General features: G+C 38.0%; 1 protein-coding gene across 2 annotated transcripts; it reads left to right on the forward strand.

Annotated features, from left to right (window-relative positions):
* Positions 1-932: 932 nt before the first annotated feature.
* LRP2BP (LRP2 binding protein) lies at positions 933-22,824 on the forward strand. Of its 2 annotated transcripts, XM_014839525.3 has the most exons (8): positions 933-1,285; positions 2,018-2,130; positions 3,933-4,046; positions 14,873-15,015; positions 15,095-15,200; positions 16,484-16,707; positions 18,154-18,328; positions 22,628-22,824. In XM_014839525.3, exons 1-8 carry the CDS (start codon positions 1,072-1,074, stop codon positions 22,691-22,693), a joined length of 1,155 nt encoding a protein of 384 aa, XP_014695011.2. In that variant the 5' UTR covers positions 933-1,071; the 3' UTR covers positions 22,694-22,824. The 2 variants fall into 2 exon arrangements, with proteins under 2 accessions (XP_014695011.2, XP_070356191.1); XM_070500090.1 differs by lacking the exon at positions 22,628-22,824 and having other exon boundaries at positions 18,154-18,553.
* Positions 22,825-24,356: the final 1,532 nt, after the last annotated feature.

A 24,356-nucleotide genomic window follows, 5' to 3' on the forward strand; every position in this document is an offset into this window, starting at 1 on the left:
TTTCTGAGTCAACTGATCGTGCTATCTACATCATCCTGTTTGGATTGCTTTACTTCTAAATACTTTACGTAACATGCTTCGCCCGAAAGCTCACTGGAAACTTTTATATTCACTAAAGCAACCATAAGATTTTGGGAATCATATAAACGAAGAATTTTACATATCTAGGACAGACATTTTGAAATCCTCTAGTTCAAACTAAGTATAGTCCAAACTGCAGATAAGGCAATTGACTATCTTAAAAAGATTAAATGACTTCCAAAAATCAGATACTTCAGTGGTTTTTTTCCCCTAATATACTGAATTATCTCCCTTTTCTACACTTCATTCTCATTAATGAAACAATTTACTGTCCAAATTAGTATCATCTAATTGTATAAATGCAGCTTCCCAATCACACTAAAGGTCTCTTGAGTTCTTCTCTTCACCACCAATCAGGAACCTTTGCTGGAAGTTGGTTCCTGATTGGTGAAAGGCCCTGTAACAGTAGAATGCCAAGGAGTAAACAAAAACGCATAGCAACAACTGAGTTTGCTGTCTCACTACCCTCAGCCTAGGCCAACCTGGACTCCTTCATCCCAAATGAGGTGGCCTCCACATTTTATATGAAGGCTCTGATTTTCCATTCAACTGTGATCCATCTTATAACATGGCAATCCAATACAGATGGGAAGATAAAACTGAACAACACAGCTAAAATAAAGTGTATTCCCAGGTAAAATAGACACATGCTTTAATTTGAAATGGATTAGTCTGATGAGCATCAGTTACAAGGCAGCAGGAAGGTACTTGTGCACAGGAACCGTATCTATGGGCAGTGTCACCAGTTCCTACTAGTGCTACCAGCTGTGGCTAGGTAACACGACCCATTGCAGCATGGGATCTCATCGCCAGAGAGGACCTGCCAACAGCTCTCATCACTAATCCCAACGCTGTGGAAACAGCCATGGAGGATGGCTGTGCTTCAAATAGCTATGGAGGGTCCTGGTTTCCTAAGAAATAACATTCATATCCCAGAGCTGACGGTTTGGTGTCCTATCCCTAGGCAATGCGGGGAGGTTGCTTTTTCTAATGACTGCCACGTGGGAATGGAGTCTCTTTTTGCATTTTTCTGGAGGAAGATATTTCTACCATCTTATTTTTCATTCTTGTTTACAGAATACACCTTGTGGAAACAGGATGAAGCTGACCAGTGAAAACTTGCCCAAGAACCCCTTTTATACCTCCCTGTCCCAGTATGCTGCTAAGAACCCAAAATTCTTCCAGTGGAGAAAGGAAAAGACTGGTACAAATTCTGACAGTACTTTCACTAACAGTTAATTTCGTACCCCAGAGCAAAAGAGACAAGCAGTATGAATCTTACTGCTTCAAAGAAGTGGTGAACTTCACAGTCCTATCTAACTTTTCTCTAAGAATCTGTGAAATTGCTACCTAACTTACTTGGTAGCAAAGTATCAGGGAGCAGTCTCATAATTAGATCCTGACTCTACTCTCAGGACTTTAGGACACCCTTCTGGAAAAGAGAAGCCAGATGTCACTTCTATTAAGAGAACAATGCCATGTTTTACTTGAAACTGGCATTTAAAGATACCATTTTTTTCTATAGAATTAAAAAAATTAAATTGGGGATGGTTAGCTCATTTGGTTAGAGTAGTTCTAATTAAGGCTCAGATTAAGAATTTCACTCACTCACAGGAGAGCCTTGCACACAGACTCCATTGCTAGAACTCTGCCTGGTGGTGAACAGCATTAGTTTGAATGCCATTCAATAAATATTCCTTGATTATACAAGCACGATTTTAGGTATTGTGATAACGGGTTGGGTTTTTTTTTCTGTTTTTCCTCTTTTTTTTTAGGTAATACTTTTTTCCTTGAGCAAAGGAGGCCAGTTTTAGGAAGAACTAGGAAGGGAACTGGTATTAACAGTGTCAGATGAATTCTATATAGTTTATTACTTCAAGAGAGAAAACTCACATCATACGGTTGAAGATGGAATTCTTTTCCTTTCTTTAATCAGATCATTACAGCCATGCTAATTTGGTGGATAGAGCATTGCAACTCTTGAAGGAAAGAATAAGAAGAGGGGACGCTATGGCATATTTCCTACGAGGTCAACTATATTTTGAAGAGGTATAATGTTTTTGTTTCTTTGTTTTCATTTCCCATAATGCTGTTGTTGGATCCTCATAGCAAAATTTCCTGTAGAGTTGCTTACAGTGTTATATCAGGGAAATTCTGTCACTTTCCATATATTGTGGGTGTGGCTTTAAGTATGATACACTGGCAGCAGCTTAAGGAGATACCTGACCTTGCTCCATAAAAGTCATTCTAATGATGTCATTTATAGGAGTCATTTTGGTACAAAATTCATTTTATACTATAAATTAAAAGTCTACTTTTTATATTTTTGCCCAAAATATTGAATATCATTTATAAAATATTGTCATATTAATAACAATTGCAGACCTTGATTCTTATCTAGTACTTAAAGGTAGTTTTACATGTTCCTCTGTAGAATGAGGAGGGAGCTGTCCTCTTCTCCATGTTGTACTGAGGCACCTGTGAGGTAGGTCTAGGAGGAACCGTGCGAACCATCACTCCAACTTCAGTAACGTAGCCTCGAGTCTTCAGTGAACCCCAGGGGAAGAGGTGAAAAGGGACCACCCTGTCCCCAGACCCTCACCATCCACTGACTATTTGGGCATCTATTCACCTACACCCCGCTAACTCTCTAATCTTTTGATGGCTCCTTCATTCATTCTGGCAACAAATATTTGTTGAGGACTCATCAGGCACCCATCACTGGGACAGCACAGCAGAATGGTTACGGGAATGAACTCTCAGCTTTGGGCATAGGTTCAGATAAGGTTGTATTGCTTCTTGACCTAGATGTCAAAGGAGAAGTCTGGGTTGAAGGTATATATTTAAGATTTTCCAGCACGTATATGGTATTTAAAATCATGAAAACTAAAAGGACTTTGTCTTCCTCTGTATAGAATATTCTAACTTTTCCAGCACTCTCACATCTACGCCAAACATTAGTCAGAAAGAATGAGTCTTAACAACGTAGTCTTTTACTCATTGTTATGTGTTCTTTAAAATAAATATTTTTAGTGTTTTAGTGAGTTTTTATTAATTTTATCAATTTGTAGATTAGTTATAGTTTATGAAAAGAGAAATTCAATTGTTTGTGTTTTCCAAAAGCTGTTTTCCTCTGGCCTGCTCTTCCTAGTAATGACCTTCCGATTCAGTAAGAGACTCTCTTTCCACCATTACAAATGACTCATTCTTTACGGCATTTTCCATGGTGGATTAAGCTACAAGCCCTATGTTAGTCCCTTATACCTTAGCATATTTGTTATCCGATCATCTAACTGCTGAGCCTTAAATCAATGACACATAATATGTAGGTCTTTTTAGGAAGTATGGGTGAAAGATAATTTAGACATGTTTTTCCATGTCTTCTCCCTAGCTGGAAAACTGCAAAACTGGAAGACATGAGCCATAATAATAGTGGATATCTAATAATAGTGGATATCCTGATATTCATATTTTCTCTGAGACCTTAGCCCCAGCTCTGAAGTTTCTCAGACTCCGAGAGTGGCAGGTGATGTGGCAGGCTGGACTGAGCAGAGAGCTAGGCTAGCATTTTGAAAGCAGATTCGCAACAGCCAAGAGTCAGAGTCAAAGCCAAACAGAATCTCCCCCAGACTCCTCCTCGTCACTTCCCTCAGCGGCCATTTTTAGGTCTATTTAATTGATTTCATAGTGTGTTGACTGTTGTTAATAACTTACTTGCAAATTCTATAGATGTGTTGCTGTCTTTTGTTGTTCTATGTGGTGCTACCAGCTCAGATTTAGATGGGAATTAAATATTTGGGATTACTTTAAGGTAATAATAAAATAATTCAATATTTCCTGGGGGCTCATAGGGATGGTATGAAGAAGCTTTAGAACAGTTCGAAGAAATCAAGGAAAAGGATCATCAAGCAACTTACCAGCTAGGAGTAATGTATTATGATGGGCTGGGGACGACTCCAGACGCTGTAAGTGATTGTTTTCTTCACCATGCTTAAGATTTCACCGTTCACGGATTCTTTGACACAATTAAAATTATTTATGTTTTAATAATATATTTCTATCCTTATATTTCAATAATATCTAAACTTTTAGCATTTTAAAGGATAGCAGTAGTCATTTTCACATTATGTGCAAAACAAAATTTTTTTTTGCCCCCCCTCCTTGCTACCATTAGCTGTCAATAACATTTCTATTTTAAAATGTTTTCCTTTATTTTTAAAAGTTATTCCAAAGCTACATGAACATGGAGAAAAGTTAGAAAATAAGCAAAAACAGGGTCACTCCAAATTCTACTAACAAATATAAACATTATTATTTTAAAGTATATTCTTTCATGTGTCACCCTATGCAAAAAAATTATATATGTGTGTATTTGTATATATATATAGTATATAAATTATATGTATGTGTATTTGTATATATATACACAATACATATATATACACAAATAGACACACACACACACATACACTTTTTCAATATAGGACCATACTATATATACTGTGTTATAATATCTTTTCTTTCACCTAGCAATGTATTCTGAATGTTCTTCCTTGTCAATAAATATAATCTGCATTATCATTTTAATAATAATAATCTAGTGTATATCAATAATATTTCTAGGCCTCATTTATTTTGACATGTTTGAAGATAAAAGAATAAACTATGAAATTTAGGGATCAATATTATAGTTCTCTATTCTTTATGATTTTTATTTTTTAATTCTTATTTTTGACCTCATCTTACAAAGAAATTTCATACATTATCAAATAAAAATTGGGAATTTATTTTTAAAATTTTCAAAGATATTTAGAAATTCATTTCTCTGTGTTCACTAGCAAAGGTGTCCTATCCATTATGGTCTATTAAAAATTCCAAAATGTGGGGCTGGCCCCATGGCCGAGTGGTTAAGTTCGCGCGCTCCGCTGCAGGCGGCCCAGTGTTTCGTTGGTTCGAATCCTGGGCGCGGACATGGCACTGCTCATGAAACCACACTGAGGCAGCGTCCCACATGCCACAACTAGAAGGACCACAACGAAGAATATACAACTATGTACTGGGGGGCTTTGGGGAGAAAAAGGAAAAAATAAAATCTTTAAAAAAAAAAAAAAAAATTCCAAAATGTGAAAAGCTCACAAGCTTTCAAATCTTGGTTTCACCACTTATTAAGAGTATGATCTTGGGAAAATTACTTACTATTTCTGAACATCTACCATTTTCCCCACTCCCTTGGCTATGGCAGACCTTAATAATTGATCATGGTCCCCTTTCTAGCTGAGTCCAGACAGAGCCTCAGAATTCTTGTCAATACAAAGCTTTAAGGATACACTGCCAATTCAATCCACTGGAGTCAGCTTACAAAATAAAGCCCATTAACCTTACTCGCATAGTTGTTAATGAGACTGAACGACAACACATAAAAATACCTAACACAGGCACATGTAGTAAGCATCCAGTGTTTTTTCCCCTGACTTTCTCTTGTATAAAGCTAACAGATGGGGACTATACGTTTAATTCCTAAAATTCTTAATTTTTACTCTTTTATAACCATAGCATCCTATGATGAAATGAATGAACGATTTAAAAACTTAATGTTTGCATTAAACACAAGATACTTTATTTTAACCTATTCATAGCTTTACCTGTTAAAAGTTTAGTGACGTGGAATCCATGACTACATTGCCCTTACTTGCTGCAAATTTAACACAGTTGACCACGCGCTCCATGAAACACCCTCCTCTCTCAGTGTCTAGGGTATCTTTGTTTCATCTGATTCTTTCTCATACTTGACACACCTCTTCTTACCATCTTCAATGTGTTTGTAATACAGTTCTCTCTGTTGGCCTCTTCACAGCCATTCCTCAGTCCCCTGTTCTAGATGCTTCTCTTCTAAATCTTGAAGTGTGTCAGAACCTAGGCCTCAGCCCCTTCTGCCTCCATGGCCCCCTCTCTCCTTGAGTAAAGCTTATCTGGTCCCACGACTAACATTACCTATACTTTTAAAAGACTCCCAGATTGACGTCTTCATACCAGAACCTCATGCTGAGACCCATAGAGCCAACTGCCTGTCTCCCTCGCTGTTTAATATGCATCTTGCTGTCTGATTCCACCTCTAGTTCTACAAGTCTAAACACACACACACATCCTCCTGTTGAAGGCAGTGGAGTTTCTTTGTGCATAGTACCATTCACAGGGATTGCAGCCCTCCCTGGAACTGCCTCGAAGGACGCAAAAGCAGCTGGAAAAGCCATTTCTATTTTTAGCACTGTGAGCACCTCCTATATAACCCATGAGGTATGTGCTTACTCTGTGACCTTTCTGACTGTGGTTTACTTGGATTCTCTGTATTATTCACTCACTCTTTCATTCCACAAACATTTATGAGTCAGAAACAGTCCTTAGATGCTGGAGAAGCACAGAAAAATAGGAAAAGGAATTTGGAGTCTGAGAAAGACTATAAGTGTCCTGGATTGAAATAGACACATGTGCCAGACACAAAGGTGTGGTCACAGGAGTTTTCACAGAGCAGCTGACACCAGCTGAATCAGATAACATAAGAACAGCACATAAAGGAAGGAATGACATTTACACAGAGGGAAGGACAGGAGCAAAGCTGGGAAACTCCTTCAGTGGCCTAGATTCCTCAGCTGTCTTTGCACATTTTAGTATACTGACTGAAATAATCTTGCAACTATTACCCCTTAACTGTGCTGTATATAAATTGGCAGCTAGGCGCTTGAAAGTCTTATATATAGAAACCTGGACTAGAACAGTAATTTTAATACCAATTGTACATCCATTTAACCACAGTCTTTGAGGCAGGTGCCATCTAATGTCTCTGACCATTATATCTTATGATATATACTAAATAATTAAAGTCATAAATGTAAATTAATATACTAATTTTATGAATCTTTTATGATCTTCAAATAGTAAAGCACATTTTAGGGGACAGTATTAAAATCCATTCTAGAAAATATTTTAAAACAAGATTAATCACAAGTAAGATGAATAGTTAAAGGCTGTAAGATTACTATGCTTATTATTTCACTGATTTACTCTGACATTTAAATCTCAGGCAAAAAAAAAAAAAATCGGTCTCAAGTGATTCAGAATCTCCATGTTTGTTTTGCCTACAAATGCAGATGAAACTGAAAGTATCATAATTATTTTATTCAGTTGGTTTGCTTGGCCTGCTAGATTTTTAGGAGTCTCTTATTTTTATATCAATCTTAAGTCATTAAAAAACTTAATGTGGTTTTTAAAAAAAATTGCCAAAAAAGTCTCAACACTTTTTCAGATATTTACTTTATCACCATGCTACTTGCTTCGTTAGTATTTATCTAGCTTTATTATAATGAGAGATTACAGTTAGTGGGCTGCCAAAATTAATTGGGAATTAGATGGGTAGAGGGGGACCAAGAAAGATATTATGAGGGATGCAGGTATTTTTTCATGAAATAAGCTGAAACCAGAGCATGTTCATTACCAAGACACGTTTGCCATGAGACCTCCCAGGTCTCTCTCTCTGAGAATTGTTTTTGAAATATTGGTTTTATAGTTATTTGTGCTTTCTAACTCAATGGTCCCCTATTTACATTTAAATGGTTTCATGGCTATACCATCACACAAATTATAGGATTATTTAACATGGAATATAGAAATAGGTCCTTGGAAAATGGTAATAATAGTAGGATAATATTCACAACTATACCCTTTAAAAATCTTTAAAATATCCACAATATAACCAGAAAGAATTGCAAAAACAGGGAAAAAATCAACAATTTAAATTTACTGAAGAAATAATAAATCCCCCAAAGCAATTTGGGATCAGTGGAAAATATTTTCTGCACAAAAATAAAGTAAAGCATAAAGCCATAAAGAAGTATTTAATTTCTGACAGGGCCTGACCAGAAGAAATGCAATAGGAATTTAGATGACAATTGAACTCTAGTCTCAAAAAGTTAAGAAAACACATTTCGTCAATCAAATATGAGAAGATTGGGGACAAACTGTAACGTAACACAACTGAAAATCGTGAAAACAAATCTTTAAAAATTTTACTTTTAAAAAGTAAAATGAACATTGAAGACATTTACCAAAATTAACAATTATTCCCTAATACCATTTAATACCCAGTTTATATTCAAAATTCCCAATTTGTCCCAAAATTCTCTTTCAAGCCAGGATCCAGACAGAGACCACCTACTGCATTCAACTGTAATGTCTGCAAATTTCTTTTAATCTAGATCACTTCTTTCCCTCACCTTTCTTTTTTTCCATAATATCACCTTTATTAGAAGTGACACTTCTATGGTACTTATGCAGAACTACTGCTTTTGCAGAGTATACTGAAATATTTAGGGATGAACTGTATCAATATTTACATATCTGCAGATAACTTAAAACAAGTCAGAAAAAAACCCAGATGAACCAAATATAGCAAAATATTATTACTGAAAATCCATATGGTAGTTATACAAATTTTTATTGTATTTTTTCTACTTTCCTGCATGCTTGAAAATTTTTAGATAAAAAGTAAAAAAAAAAACTCAAGGAAACTCATAATTAGTGCAACCATGAGACAAATGTAAATTGTCTAAATTCTCCTGTTAAAACAGAGTAAATATGTACTTTACTTCAGAAAATGACATAGAAAAAATTTTTAAATGTCTCAACAAAGATGTTAAGAAAGTATGCATAGAAACACACATTGAAACTTAACGAGAAGTGACAATTATTTAGTAATAAGCTCTGTTCAATATGAAAAACATAACAATACAGAGCCTATATGAGCCAAATATCACAACATCAAACTACATAATGTGCTAAAAAAACAAATTGACAAAAATATTAATTAAATTCAATTTTAATTTCTGTATATGTTAGATAATTTTCACTATATGATAGGTAAATTTTATAAACTATGAAGCATCCACACAATAAAATTCTTAACATGAAATGTTAAGACTCCTTGATTGAGTTACGAAATTTGAACATTTTTACTATGTATGTATGTGTAAGCACAAAGAAAATCACAATAAACCCTCACCCCCCCCAAAAAAAATAAGTTGTATGTGAAAACTCTATTCATTTCTTAAGATTTAAATAAAATGTATACAGTTTTCCCTTATGAAACCAATTTCGTGGGTTGTCAAAGAGCTTCAAAATTAACCCAAATATCTTTGGGTGGCTTATGATCTCACGATCACCTGTGCTTTTCCTCTTCTTGCCAAATTTCTAACTCTCTACTCTCCATCTCTGTGGCTGTTCCTTTATCTCTGCCCTACATAGGTCACAGCCTATTCTCCTTGATGATCTCATAAAACAAGGATTTTTGCTTGTAGCATTGCTTCTGCTAAATGTAGGGGTCTCAGAGAAGACCACACTAGACCCCACATGGTGAGCAACTTTATCAGTCATTTCTATTGCCCTCCATTGAGGACTTCTCACTGGCTGCACTACCTCACATGATTCGTCACAAACTTGCCGAGTACTCTTCCAACTCCTCCTTCTCCCCCGCTTTTTTTTTTTGAGGAAGATGAGCCCTGAGCTAACTACTGCCAATCTTCCTCTTTTTGCTGAGGAAGACTGGCCCTGAGCTAACACCCTTTCCCCTTTCTGTGTCTTTTCCCTCTACTCTCTCCTTTTATGATGCAAAAATAAGCGTATCCCATTTTCTCACACAAAGTAGTTTAGTCAACTCTTCATTTGCCTTCCTTTTACTCAGGTCTTTGCTCAAATGGTACTTCCCCTGAGAGGTTTTCTGTGGCCATATTATCAAAATAGCCCCCTTCATTTTCTTCACACACTTAATGATCACCTGAGTTATTTGTTACCTGTTTAATTTTTCTCCCTAAGTGGAATATAAGCTCCACAAAATTAGGGGGTTTTATCTCTCTCTTCATTGCTGAATCCCTCAGGAACTTAGAACAGCATCACACCCACAGTAGCCACTAAGCAATGTTTATTGATTGACCTTGTAGCCCCTTGCTGACAACACTGTTATCAAGATATCCCCCAAGGGGCTTTTTCAAAGAACTTTCCTAGAGAAAGATCATCTCTCTCTAAGAAAAATTATGGTGGCAGCTGTTAAGATAAAATATTTGCCTTTGTTATAAACAAAATATATTAAAAAAATAAAATGTAATAACCAAATAAGATTTAGCCCAGAAATTTAATAATTCAACATAAGGAAATCTATGGATATAATATACCACTTTAATAACTTGAATAAAAGGAACCATATCATGGTTTCAGTATGTACTGAAAAGGCATTTCATAAAACAATACTTATTCATAATAAAAACCTTTTTAAAAAAACAGTACTAGGAAATATGTTTCCTGAAAATTTAGGAGTAGCCGTTTAAAGTTAAGAACCCAAACTAGAGATAGTCCTTTCACAAGCAGAAACAAAATATTTTCCACTGTATACCTAAAATTAATATAGTATTTTATGTCAATTATAATTCAATTAAAAAAAAGAAAAAATATTTTCCACTGCTCACATTTCCCTACTAGTATTGTCTCCTGAATATCTTTCAAATATGTCTCCAGCCCTTGATTGCCACTCCCTCTGTTTTAGTTTAGGCTCACAGAGCCCCCTTACCTGGGGTATAGCAAAAGCACATCCTCTAACTTCTGCTCTTGTCCCAAATTCATCATTCTTACTGCCACCAAAGCCATCTTTCCAAAATACAGATCTGATCATGTCCTATCCATCTTTAGAAACTTCCAAAGACTTCCATGTTGAAGATCAAAAGAAAGGGGCCTAACGTGGACTGTTCCCATGGACAGCCAGCTAGTAGACCACCAAGAGGCCATATAAAGTAACATTTCCTTGGTAATTTCTTTAGTTTCCAAGCCAATAAGTGCCATTCCAAACCGTCACCCAAGCCCCAAGTTTGCTGTCTCTGCCTGATTGCTGCCAACAGTGGGGGCTTCACCAGGCATCATGAGGCCAACCCACTGTGACTATATCTGAACTTGACACTAGAGTTCCATTTGGAACCTTGACTTCACTTGGTCTCACCAAGCCTCAGAGCTCTTTCATCCTTGGCCACCACACAAGATGCCTGCCTCTCTAATCATCTGTTTTCTCGCGTATTCTTGACTCCATATTGCTTTGTGTTTCCTCTCCCTCTCTCACTGCTGCCCTCCCTCCTAAACTTTCCAGCTGGCAAATAAAGTCCCCCCAATCCTCAACCTTTTCTCAGACTACTTCCTTCACTTCTTTGCCTTATCAGAAATTTGGCTGTCCCACAAGCAGCCCTCTTTAGTTGAGAGCTCTCCTTCCAACATTGCAGTCTACTGTGGCGTTCAGCGGAAGAGCCGGCATTATTTTCATTCCCCAATTCACTTTCCAACTATTATCTGTCCTCCGCCCAAGGCACACAGTACTTACTTTGAAGTTCATACCAACACATTGCTTTCCTAGTTCTCTCAATTTCCTGGTCACTGAGCATTCCTTAACATTAATATGAAGACTTTGGCTCTAGGATTACAGTTTTCCTCCCTGTGTCATTCCATCATTTTATCTGACATTTGAACTAAGAACTGAGCAACAAGAAGCAGCAACCATGTACAGGTCGAGGGGAATCACATTCCAGGCAGAGGAAATAACCAGTGCTAACGCCTGAGGAACAGAAAGAAGAAGAATATGGCTGGAGTATAGTCAAACCAGTGAGACAGGGGTAAACTACGGCCAACGGTTTGGATTGTATTTGGATTGCAGTGTAGACACTACAAGGGAGTGAAATTAATACAATTTGCATTTAAAAAAAATCATTTTGTTTGTGGCTTGGAAAATGGATTGAATGAAGGCAAGAGCAGAAGCAGGCAGTCCACTCAGGAAGCCATTGCAGTGGTTCAGATAAAAGAGCAGCTTCAATACAGTTATATTAGCGGAAATAGAGAAAAGTAGACAGATTTGGGATATGCTTATAAGAGGATACACGACTTTCTGATGGATTGGGTGAAGGACTGGGACAAGGGGAAGAATCAAGGATGGGTCCTACTTTTTGGCTTGAGTGGACGATGCTGCCATTTAATAAAAATGAGATGACTGAAGGAGGAGCAGGTTAGGGTAAGGGAGGAAAACTTAAGTTTGTTTGAATCTTGCGTTTGATGTATCTGATGAGACACCTAAGTAGAGATGTCAAGGGAAGTGTCTGCAGCTCAGTGATGCAATCAGGACTGAGAAAGAAGTGGGGAGCTATCTGTGGAGCAGTGATAGTTATGGCACCAGAATGGATAAGATTGCTGAATGAGTGAACAGAGAGAAAAAGGCGGAGGACAGAGACTGGGAGTCCTCCAATATCTAATGGTCAAAAGGAAAGGAGTAGCCAGCAAAGAAGAATGAGAAGGAGCAGCCAGGGAAGGTGAGGAAAACCAGGAGCGTGTGGTCATCTGGAAGTCAAATGATGAAATTGTTTCAAGGAGGAGGGAGTGATCATGTGTCTCAAATTCTGCTGAGAGGTGAGTAGAATGAAATGCGGGAAGTAAGAACGTGGAGTAGAGAGACCAGGAAAATTGGTAGAGTCAATGGGTTGGCATAAGGCAACTCCAAATAGAATGGACTGAATGTAATACACATGGAGGCCCGATGAGCAAAAAGAAGACAGCATCTGTAGGTGCCTTCTTCCTTAGAATTATATTGTCACCTTGATCACACAACTACCCAAGTAAAGGGGCCAAGATCAAATTTTTAAAATTTTATCACTTCTTTCATTAATTTACCAAGTGGTTCTTGATGCTAATTTGGTTGAGTCTGGTGGAACCATATTTGCTTTGTGTGGTAGACTTGAAATGTCTATTTTCTTCAGGGGACTTCAAATGTCATTATTATCCTACTGTGATGATAATCATACATGGGCCTCAACATTTGGGAAAGCTACAAATGGACTTTGGAAATAGCATTGGAAAAAAGTGGATAAAGCACCAATTTGGGGCTGAGATAAAATTGTGGTGAGGACAAGTTCATCTGTTTTAGCTTTTCTTTCCCCATCTCACAGTCAGAATTCTAAAAAGGTTTTTCACACTTCCTTTAGCATAAGGCAATAATCATTCGAATGAATTTAGTGGCAGACTGTAGGAGATTTGATTTATGGAATTCATCATCCACGGACTCATTAGGCAATAGTACCGCCCCTCATTTGTCAGTGCTTCTGTTTTCCAGAGACACTATTTTTACATCTTACCTCTAATCACTCCCCAGATTCAACTTTATACATTAAATGCAATCAGCATCAAATTTCCTACAAGATTTTTTATGGCAATTGCCAAGCTGATTCTAAAAATTCATAGGAAAGAGCCTATTTGCAATAGTCAGGCTATTTAAAGAAAGACAAGGAGGGGGCTTACACTACTGAAAATCCAAAAATAAATCTGTAGTACTTAAAGCAATGTGGGATTTTGTTCATGAATAGACAAATAAATCAGAAAAACAAAATGGGACCCCAGAAGCAGACCCACATGGATATATGGGTATTAGTATATCATAAAATTACTATTTCAAACCTGTGGGAAATGGTGATGGGATAGCTTGATTACCATTTTATTAATTTTCTAGCTATAGATTTTTGCTTTTGTCTTCATGGTTGATCTAGAGATTACAATATGCATTTTTAGCTTATCATAATTTACAGAGTTAATGTTGAATTATTTCAGGTAAAATATAGGAACCTTGCAGAAGTATGATTTCATTTACCCACCCACCTCCAAGCTTTAGTACTATTTGTCATGGTACATGTATTTACATACAATTTAAGATCAATATAGGATTAATTAAGAGGGAAAAATATCCACACACAGGCACTATATACATGGATGTGTATCCTTTTATATTTGTTACATATTTACTACTTCTGGGGCTTTTCATTCCTTCCTATCAATCTGAGTTGCCATCTGGCACCATCTTCCTTTTTCTTTCAACCTGAAGAACTTCCTTTAAAGGGCCTTTCTTATAGCTCAGGTCTGCAGGTGATGAATTACCTCCGATTCTGATTATCAAAAAATGTCTTCAGGGGCTGGCCCAGTAATGGAGTGGTTAAGTTTGTGTGCTCTGCTTCAGCAGCCCAGGGTTTGTGGGTTCGGATCCCCGGCATGGATCTACATCAAGCCATGCTGTGGTGGCACCCCATATACAAGGTAGAGGAAGACTGGCACAGATGTTAGCTCAGGAACAATTTTCCTTACCAAAAAAAAAAGTCTTCCATCTGCCTTTATTTTTGGTGTACTGTTTGCTGGTTGACCGTTTTTTCTTTCCACACTTTGTGACAGTGCAGATGTCATATGAAGATTAGTATATTGGATGTAAATCACTGAGCACACTTAGTGAAAGTGCTTAAAGAGAGAAGATAGAATTTGTTTGGGGCTTTCAAGGGTACTGTTAGAATTATAAATGGGCAAGAAGTTACCAGCTCTTCTTGTACTTTGATACATTTCTAAGAACTGTGCTGATTCAGAATAAGGGTTATAAGGTGGGAGGAAGGAGAGAAAAAAACGAAACCACATTGAGACGTAACACAAGTCTGGAAGGTATAAGATGAGGGAGATGCCCTATATCCCAGGGCTCCTGGGAACGCCTGCTCAGAAGATGAACTTGTACCTCCTTCCTTCCTTCCTTATTTCCAGCCCTGCAGACTCCAGGACAACCACCACACTTAGGCATAGATTCGTGACATTCTACATGTCAGAGGCTGAACACCTTACAACATTATTGGGAGAAAGAATTTAGTTTAAGTAAAACTAAAAACTAGAGTTTTTTCTCTGTTCTTTTCCTTTGTGGAAGGAAAAAGGAGTGGAATATATGAAGAAAATTGTTGATTCTCCATGTCCCAAAGCAAGACACTTACAATTTGCAGCAGCTTACAACCTTGGAAGAGCGTATTATGAAGGAAAAGGCGTCAAACGATCAGAGGAGGATGCGGAAAGGTAATCTTACGCGAGAACAAGATTCTGTTTTAACCAGATGCTGAAACTAAGAATAACTTGCTTTATCTTTCTCTTTTAGACTGTGGCTTTTTGCCGCAGACAATGGAAATCCAAAAGCTAGTGTGAAGGCTCAAAGTATCCTAGGATTGTATTATTCAACAAAAGAGCCTAAAGAATTAGAAAAGGTAACATTTTTTAATCCTAGCACTATATTTAGATTAATATTTGTTTCACTATTTCTTTTTTGAAAGGTGGGTTGTGAGGAGTAAGTGTGTAATTTTCAATCTCTTACATTTCTTTAAAATGTAAAGGAAATTTACATTTTTGGATCTCAAAGCTCATTTTACCCTTTACTCATCTATGAATGCTACCTTCCCCACCTCTACCAAAGGAGATCTTGGACATGAGAACATTTTGTATGCTACAAAAAGCCACACGTGGGGCTGGCCCAGTGGCATAGTGGTTAAGTTCACATGCTCTATTTCAGCAGCCCAGGGTTCACAGGTTTGGATCCTGGGCACCACTCATCAAACCATGCTGTGGCAGCATCTCATATACAAAATAGAGGAAGATGGGTACCGATGTTAGCTCAAGGCTAATCTTCCTGAAGTGTGTGTGTGTGTGGGGGGGGGGGGGGGGGAGCAACACATATAAAATATTATTTTGGTAATAAAAGCTAAAAGAAGAGGGAGAGTCCTGAAATTAAAGCTTAAATCCTTTTAAGTGTGAATAAATTAATATTTGAGGAAGTAACAAATGATACTAGTAAAATATACTAAGAATTAAAAATTAAATCCATTTAAGACTTTTTCAGAAATACAATCTCTTTAACTATCAATGATGGAAACATTTTCCAAGTTACAGGGAGAAGGAAATGTGGGGCCAAGTCCTAATTGTAAGAGGCGTTAAGGGCAAACTTGTAAGAGGACAGAACCACTGGGACCCCCCTCGGCTGAGCAGCCACTTGGGACTAACTTTTTGAATGAATTCAGATTCCTAGTGGCTGAGTATTGAGCCAGTGTGCTCGAGACTACACGCAGCTCTTATCCTTGACTGCCTTTGATCTCGACAGCTGCTGTCTCTGAGATACACTTGGAGCTCTGACTGTCTCTCAGCATCAGTAGCTGCCCTTCCCCCCGCTCCCTGCGCTGTGCCTCATTGCAGGTGTGCCTCAAAGCCTTTCAGATGCTCAGTTCCTCTTTCCTACCTTCTTGACCCTTCCTCTGAAAAATCTGAACCTCCTGAGACCTGAACTTCTAGACTGACCTCACCTGCACCGTGCAACACACTCACCTTAGCACTCTCTTTTTTAGGTACGTGAACTTGGTGCTAACCTGAAATACCTTTGAGGGGCTAGAACTATTTCCTAGAGATGAATTAATAGTGCTACCTTATAATTAGAGATTTTGTCTTTCCAGTATTCTAATTTCACTTTGTGAATAAAAAGATGAAACTGTGCTTCCTTTAGGCATTTTATTGGCATTCAGAAGCGTGTGGCAATGGGAATCTGGAGTCCCAGGGTGCACTTGGGCTCATGTACTTTTATGGACAAGGCATCCGCCAGGACACTGAAGCTGCCCTGCACTGCTTACGGGAGGCAGCGGAACGTGGAAATGTCTACGCTCAAGGGAATCTTGTGGAGTATTACTATAAGATGAAATTTTTCACAAAGTGTGTTGCATTTTCCAAAAGGTGAATAAGCTGGATGCAAGTATTTACAAAAACTCTTACTAGATGTTCTATGCCAGATGTGTTCATCGAACTTGCCGCAATAGTGTAAATGACGGCTCTTGAGCATCATTTGCAGCTAGTGCAACTGAGGACTGAACTTTTAAATTTCATGTAGCGCATGTAGCTAGTGGCTGCCATACTGGATGGTATAATTCTATGCCATTAGTCTTCAGCATTTCAGTGCTATTAACTCTGTGTACCAGCTGAGTGATTTTGAGCAAGTTTCTTAACTTTTAGGGGCATCAATTGCTTTATTTATAAGAAGAAAATACTCCTACTGCAGGACTATAAACATAGTGTATATAAAGGACTTAGCTTGGCACATCAGAGATGTTTATTAAGTAAGTCTGAATTTCTTCCTACACTCCTCAGCCATCGGTTTTATAACTGCACAATGGCAATAGAGCTTGATGAAGACTGTAAAGTGAGAATAATGGTGAAAAGATGCCAACACTAACATCTTATAAACTATACGGAAATTTCTGTTCTCTGAGCTCATGCATTTACCTGTAATGTACAAAAGCAACATACCAGGAGAAACATACCAGACCTGGATGTCCTCTAGTGGCCGTAAGACCATGCTGATGTATTCCCCCCCAGTATCGCCCTCTGGCAGAGCCCACAGCGGGAGGCAGCCCCACAGTGGAGGATGAGGCAGCTGCTACTCCTCGCTCCTCAACATGCTGGCTTCCAGGCAGCAGGCTGCTTCAAGTGTGATCTCCAGTGTTCCACATCTCCGCGCACCCACCTGGTTAAAACCAAGACTTGAAATTGTTCTTAAAATCTTTGCAACTTTCCATCCTTGCCCACATTCCTATTCCCCATAATATTACGGTTGACATGGAGTTGACTAGATTCATTTTTATGCAATTCTCCGTATTGGTGAATTATTATTGGTTATTATTATTATTATTATTATTGGTGTCCGAGTTATAAAGGATGACTTCTTTTTATTGCCCATTTTTTAACAAAGATAAATGTGCAAGTTTCTTAATGTGTTTTCTGGTCCTATGTGACAAAAGTACAAATTTAAGGTCATCGTTTAAATGAATGATCCAAAGAAACAGAAAATGCTTTTTTCCCCTACTGTTTAAACCTGCAAAGTGATATTAAAATATTAATATTACAAGAAAAAAGGAACTTTTCTTTTGTTTTCTAGTGGTCCTTAAGCCTGACGAGTTTAATCACAGGGAAGCTGCAGAGCAGCCGCCCCAGTGGTCCCTCCCCACCCAGTATTCACTGACTGTGTTATATTTACCCATCAACGCACAACAAACAGCTTAGTCCTTAACAGGCAGAACCAGGGAAATCACTTTGGGCACAAGCACAATTTCTGGACATGTGGTTTGTACATATGTAAACCATAACTGATGTCCTTTTTAATTCCACAATTTCACATCATAACAGGATTGCCGACTACGATGAGGTTCATGACATCCCCATGATAGCCAAGGTCACGGACTGTCTCCCGGAATTCATCAACAGAGGCATGGCCATGGCGTCCTTCTACCACGCACGCTGTCTTCAGCTTGGCTTGGGTATCACAAAGGATGAAGCAACAGCTAAACAGTATTATTCTAAAGTGAGTAAGCCTGAGAACAAATACAAATTGACTCCAGTAGAAATTTCTGGGCTTTTAGTTGAGACTTGGACATCTTTATGGCTTAGTGTTTTTTCCTAGTTAATTATTGTGCAGATAACCTCTGTCCACAGAGAGTGTCAGACATGCAGACTGTTTACAGACAATTCTGTCAGGTTCTTATTAGCATAATTAAGCTCAGATGATAAAAGTCCTATTTTGATGCAAATTATTCTCTAACTCTGCTATTATCAGCAGCCTAAGGCCCAGCACACCAAGACCTTAAAGCCAGAATATTCAGGACTTCTCTCACCCAGAACAAGTGTGAACCTCTATCCTCATTCTAGTACTTGAATGAAAAGTAGTTTTTTGAAAAGTTTCCTATGCACGACATCTACCACGCTTAGGAGGAATATTCATGAGTTTGAGGTAATCAGTTAAAATAAGCTTTTCCTGTTTTAATCCATGTGATCAATTTATTTAGATCCCAAATGCATTTCACATCTAAAATCAAGCAAATGTTGGAGGCACCATATACAAAAATTAACTCAAAATGGATTAAAGACTTGAATGTAAGACCTGAAACTTCTAGAAGAAAACATAGGCAGTACACTCTTCGACACTGGTCTTAAGCAGCATATTTTCAAGTACCATGTCTGACCGGGCAAGGGAAACAATAAAAAAAATAAACAAATGGGACTACATCAAACTAAAAAGCTTTGCACAGCAAAGGAAACCATCAACAAAACAAAAAGACAACCTAACAATTGGGAGAAGATATTTGCAAAGCATCTATCTGGTAAGTGGTTAATATCCAAAATATACAAAGAACTCATACATCTCAACACCCAAAAAACTAACGACCCAATTGAAAAATGGGCAGAAGATCTGAATAGACATTCCTCCAAAGAAGATATACAGATGGACAACAGGCACATGAAAAGATGTTCAACATCACTATCAGGGAAATGCAAATCAAAATTACCATGAGATATCACCTCACTCCCATCAGAAGGGCTGTAATTGGGGCTGGTCCCGTGGCCAAGTGGTTGGTTCGTGCGCTCTGGTTCAGCGGCCAGGGGTTCACTGGTCTAGATCCTGGGCGCGGACCTACATGCTGCTCAAGCCATGCTGTGGCTACATCCCACGTAGAGAATCTAGAATCACCTACAACTAGGATATACAACTATGTACTGGGGCTTTGGGGAGGAAAAAAAAAAAGAGTAGGATTGGCAACAGATGTTAGCTCAGGGCCAATCTTCCTCACCAAAAAGCATACTTGTTTTAAAAAAAGAAAAGAATGGCTATAATTAACAAGACAGGAAATAATAAGTATTGGAGAGGATGTGGAGAAAAGAGAACCCTCATACACGGCTGGTGGGAGTGTAAACTGGTGCAGCCACTATGGAAAACAGTATGGAGATTCCTCAAAAAATTAAGAATACAACTACCATATGATCCAGCTATTCCACTGCTGGGTATTTACCCAAAGAACATGAAAACACACTACTTAAAGATACATGCACCCCTATGTTCATCACGGCATTTCTCACAATAGCCAAGACTTGGAAGCAAGCTAGGTGCCCATCAAAGGAAGAATAGATAAAGAAGATGTGGTAATATATAGATGATGGAATACTACTCAGCCATAAAAAATGATGAAATCTGGCCATTTGTGACAACATGGATGGACCTTGAGGGTATTATGTTCAGCAAAATAAGTCAGGGGGAGAAAGTCAAATACCATATGATCTCACTCATAAATAGAAGATAAAAACAATAACAAACAATCACATAGAGACAGAGATTGGAGTGCTGATTACCAGAGGGGAAAGAGGGAGGGAGGAGGGCAAAGGGGTGATTAGGCATATATGTCTGGTGATGGATGGTAATTAGTCTCTGGGTGGTGAACAGGATGTAATCTACACAGAAATAGAAATAGAATTATGTACACCTGAAATTTAAAAAAAAAATTTAATTTTTAAAAGTGAGGAGGGGATGGGGAGGGGGGAATCATTATGAACAGTAACTAAAAGTGAATTTTTTTTCCTCCCCAAATCCCTCCCAGTACATAGCTGTATATTTTCTTTAATTGTGGGTCCTTCTAGTTGTGGCATGTGGGACGCTGCCTCAACATGACCTAATGAGCGGTGCCATCTCCGTGCCCAGGATCCGAACCCTGGACCGCCAAAGTGGAGCGCATGAACTTAACCACTCGGCCACGGGGCCAGCCCCAATGCAAGTGAATTTTTAAAAAAGAAAAAAAAAAAAAACTACGCATGCCTTAGGGCCATGACATCCATGAAGTCCAAATTAGAATTATATCATCATCACATTTATAAAGCAATTCGTGGAGTGCTGGAAAGCAAATTGTTCAGCTGGAGCAGGGGAAGAAGGCAAGGAACAATTTTTCAAGTCCCTTGCCTGAATCTGATATTACAGCAGCGATTCCCAAACTGGCTGCATATTAAAATTACCTGGGGATCTTTTAAAAATTCCACAGTCCAGGCCCTCTTTCAGAACAATTAAATCACACCCAGGAGGTGGGACACAGCACATCTGCTGACGCTCCTCAGGGCATTCCAACGTGCAGGCAAGTTTGGGAACCCTAAATTATTGTTTCAAATTAAAATTTCCAGAGCATCAAGCCGATATTAACACACTAATACAGGAACAAAGTACACAAATACAACGGACCTTTGAGACACTTACCACTCCACCATTCTATTAGTATGAATAATAGTTGTCTTTAACTTTTTAAAATTTAAACGTTCTCTCTCTCATACCGATTTCCAAACCACATCATTTTCAGATTCTATGCTATCTTTAGTATCCTTTTAAATAAATATAAGCAGAGAAAACTCTGGGTCAAAGATATCCTGAAATGTGGCATATGTTCATCCTAAATAAAATAGCAAAACAAGCAGGTTACAATCTTAGAACTATTTTCCATATGGTGGGAGATAACAGCCCCACTGGATTTTTGGCCATTGTATTTTATGGGAGATACTTTTAAAATGGAGAAAATTCAGAGCTAACAAGCCAGTGAAGGGTTTGGAATCCAGTCAAAACAGAAACTGAGCATTTTATTCAGAGACAAAAGGAGACGAGGGGGTCCTGACAGTGGTCTTCACAGACTGAAAGGCTATACACAGAAAAGGAGCTGTCGGGGAGGGAGAATTCTAGCTTTAGATGGCAGTGAGTGATGCTGAAGAGATGGTGGGCTGAGTCAGGAGACCCATGCCTGCTCTCAGCTCTGCCACCGTCAGGCTGGGTGACTCCCAATGACTCTGCCTCTCAGGGTCTCCATGAAGCCAGCCTTATACATTCTCCTAGGACCCTCCAATGATTCTAGAGTACATGGAGGCAAATTTTAGCTTAATACAAAGAAGCAGCTTCTAATACAACTTGTCGGAAAGAAAATAAACAAAAACAAGTTTTTCCCACAAGACAGTAACTTCTTGCCCCTAGAAGCAACCATGCAAACATCTAGTGACCAATTGTCATGGGTACTGACGGGACAATTTCTGCATGGAATTAGGTTTGGAGGAGATAACCAGTAATGTGTCTTCTGAATTCTTGACATTCTATGAAATTAGGCACTACTACTTATCACTATTTACTTTAGTCATAATAAAACTATATTTTTTCTTTTGTTTCTTTTTTCTTTTTGAGGAAGATTAGCCCTGAGCTAACTGGTGCCAATCCTCCTCTTTTTTTGCTGAGGAAGACTGGCCTGAGTTAACATCCGTGCCCATCTTCCTCTACTTTATACATGGGACGCCTACCACAGCATGGCTTGCCAAGCGGCGCCATGTCCGCACCTGGGATCCGAACCGGCAAACCCCGGGCCCCCAAAGTGGAATGTGCACACTTAACTGCTGTGCCACCGGGCCAGCCCCAAAACTATATATTTTAAAATATGATTATTGTAGATGCTGCTATTCATATAATAATAAGTTTGAGGATAAATGTTAATGCTTTCCATGTTACTTATTTTAATAATTCATAACATAGAATGCTATCATCAGTGCATAAATTCCCTTCATTCTTGGCACTGATAAAATTTTCTCTTTTTCAAATGATAATAGCATGGCTATTTTTAGTATGACCTTTTTTGCACAGGCTCATCTGAACTTCCCTTATTAAGGAATCAGAATAGCAATGCATCTTAATTAAGAAATCCCCTTGAAATTCATTGTACTTTGCTATTCTTAAAAACAAACCGAAAATTTTTTAAAAACAAAGACCCAACAATTCAAAATATATCTAAATAACTGATTCTTTATCTTTGCTTTTAAGGCCTGTCGTCTGAATCCTGCACTGGCAGATGAACTTCACTCTTTAGTTATTCGTCAAAGAATTTAGACCATAATGCATTGCAACAAAGATCGTCCATCCTAACACCTTAAAAGGTGGGTATTTTTATAGTAGCTATGTTTGATTATTTTCTGCATTCCAAGTGATGTTATCCTGGGTGTTTTACTGATGACACAATACCTTCATTCTTGAATCTGTATCCTATAATTTTGCAACTTAAAGCCTAGCTACAGGATCAAGACCTGTCAGAAGTGTCTTCAAAGATCCAGCTCTTAGCCTAGACCGGCCAAGACCACTTCAATACTGAAACCAGTCCATACAGCAAATATCTTTTCCTTTCTTTAAATACAAAGTATCCCAGAAGACTTAGTATAGTCTTAGTTTCAGTAACTTCAGAAGTATAAATGCTACAAACTTATAAAAAACACCATTTAAAAGTTTAATTTTTAAAATTTCTTTGATCTTTACTGTTATGAATTTTGGATAGTAAATTTTTAATTTTAGTTTATTGTTTGTCATTTAAAAATTTTAAATTCAAAATTCACAAAACTAAGAAAAAGAAAGAAATGTGAAGAAACTTTCAGATAACGTTTTTTTCGAGTCCGTGCGGCGTTTGTCCTCCCGAGGCTGTGAAAGCTAGCACTGCATTAAGGCTTTTGGAACGTCTGGTATTCCTGAAAGACACTCTTATAAAATTTGGCTACTTTACTATAAACTTCAGAAAAAGTGGGTTTAAGAAATTGTTTAGAATCTTGCCCCCCATATCTTGCCTTAACGATCTTAATTTAATGAGTAAAATAACGGCTATATTCCTGATAAGATAATCAATTAAAGCAAGACATTCCTTTGTGCTTCAACTCATTTTCCACATTTGAAAAACCTTTGGTTTATTTCAAAGCAAGATAAAATGTGAAAAAATCTCAATAAATCGTCTATCAATATAAGAACTATAACTAAATATTGTTAAAAAAATTAGCAAGAGGCTTTCCTTCTATCAGTGACATCTGTGAAGGCAAAAGGTGACAGTAAATATGGCAGGATCCATATTAGGAAGATGTATAGCGATTTACATCTGTGAAACAAATATATTGAATTAACGATACCTTAACCATACCTTCTTTGTAAATATATTAAACTGATGTGGCTTTATTTTATAAACCACAACCATCCTTTCCAAAAGTGGATTTAAACAAGACCTCATCTTAGTGGGACAATGCAATTAATATGTAGGTGCCAGTCGCCAAAGAAGTACTGTACAGCAGAAAATTACTTGCTCTTGTTTCACGTTCTGGTTTGTCTAAATTATTTGAACTTTGTGTGTGTGCATGTGTGTGAGGAAGATTGGCCCTGAGCTAACATCTGTTGCCGATACTCCTCTTTTTGCTTGAGGAAGATTGTCACTGAGCTAACATCTCTGCCAATCTTCCTCTATCTTATGCGGGATGCCGGCACAGTGTGGCTTGACGAGTGATGCTAGATCCGTGCCCAGGATCCGAACCCATGAACCCTGGGCCACCCAAGCAGAGTGAGCAAACTAAACCACTACACCACCAGGCCAGCCTCAATTTGAACTTCATTTTGTCTTTACACAGAGGGAAGAAATTTCAATGGACTCAGGTCTGTGAGATACCCTCAAATGGTCATATACTTCTCCCCAAATCTCTTAAAAAGGATAAACTTAAGCCACCCCTGAAGACCAGCCCTTTTCCTT

This window comes from Equus asinus, chromosome 27 (genome assembly GCF_041296235.1).
Source record: "Equus asinus isolate D_3611 breed Donkey chromosome 27, EquAss-T2T_v2, whole genome shotgun sequence".
NCBI classification, from domain to species: Eukaryota; Metazoa; Chordata; class Mammalia; order Perissodactyla; family Equidae; genus Equus; species Equus asinus.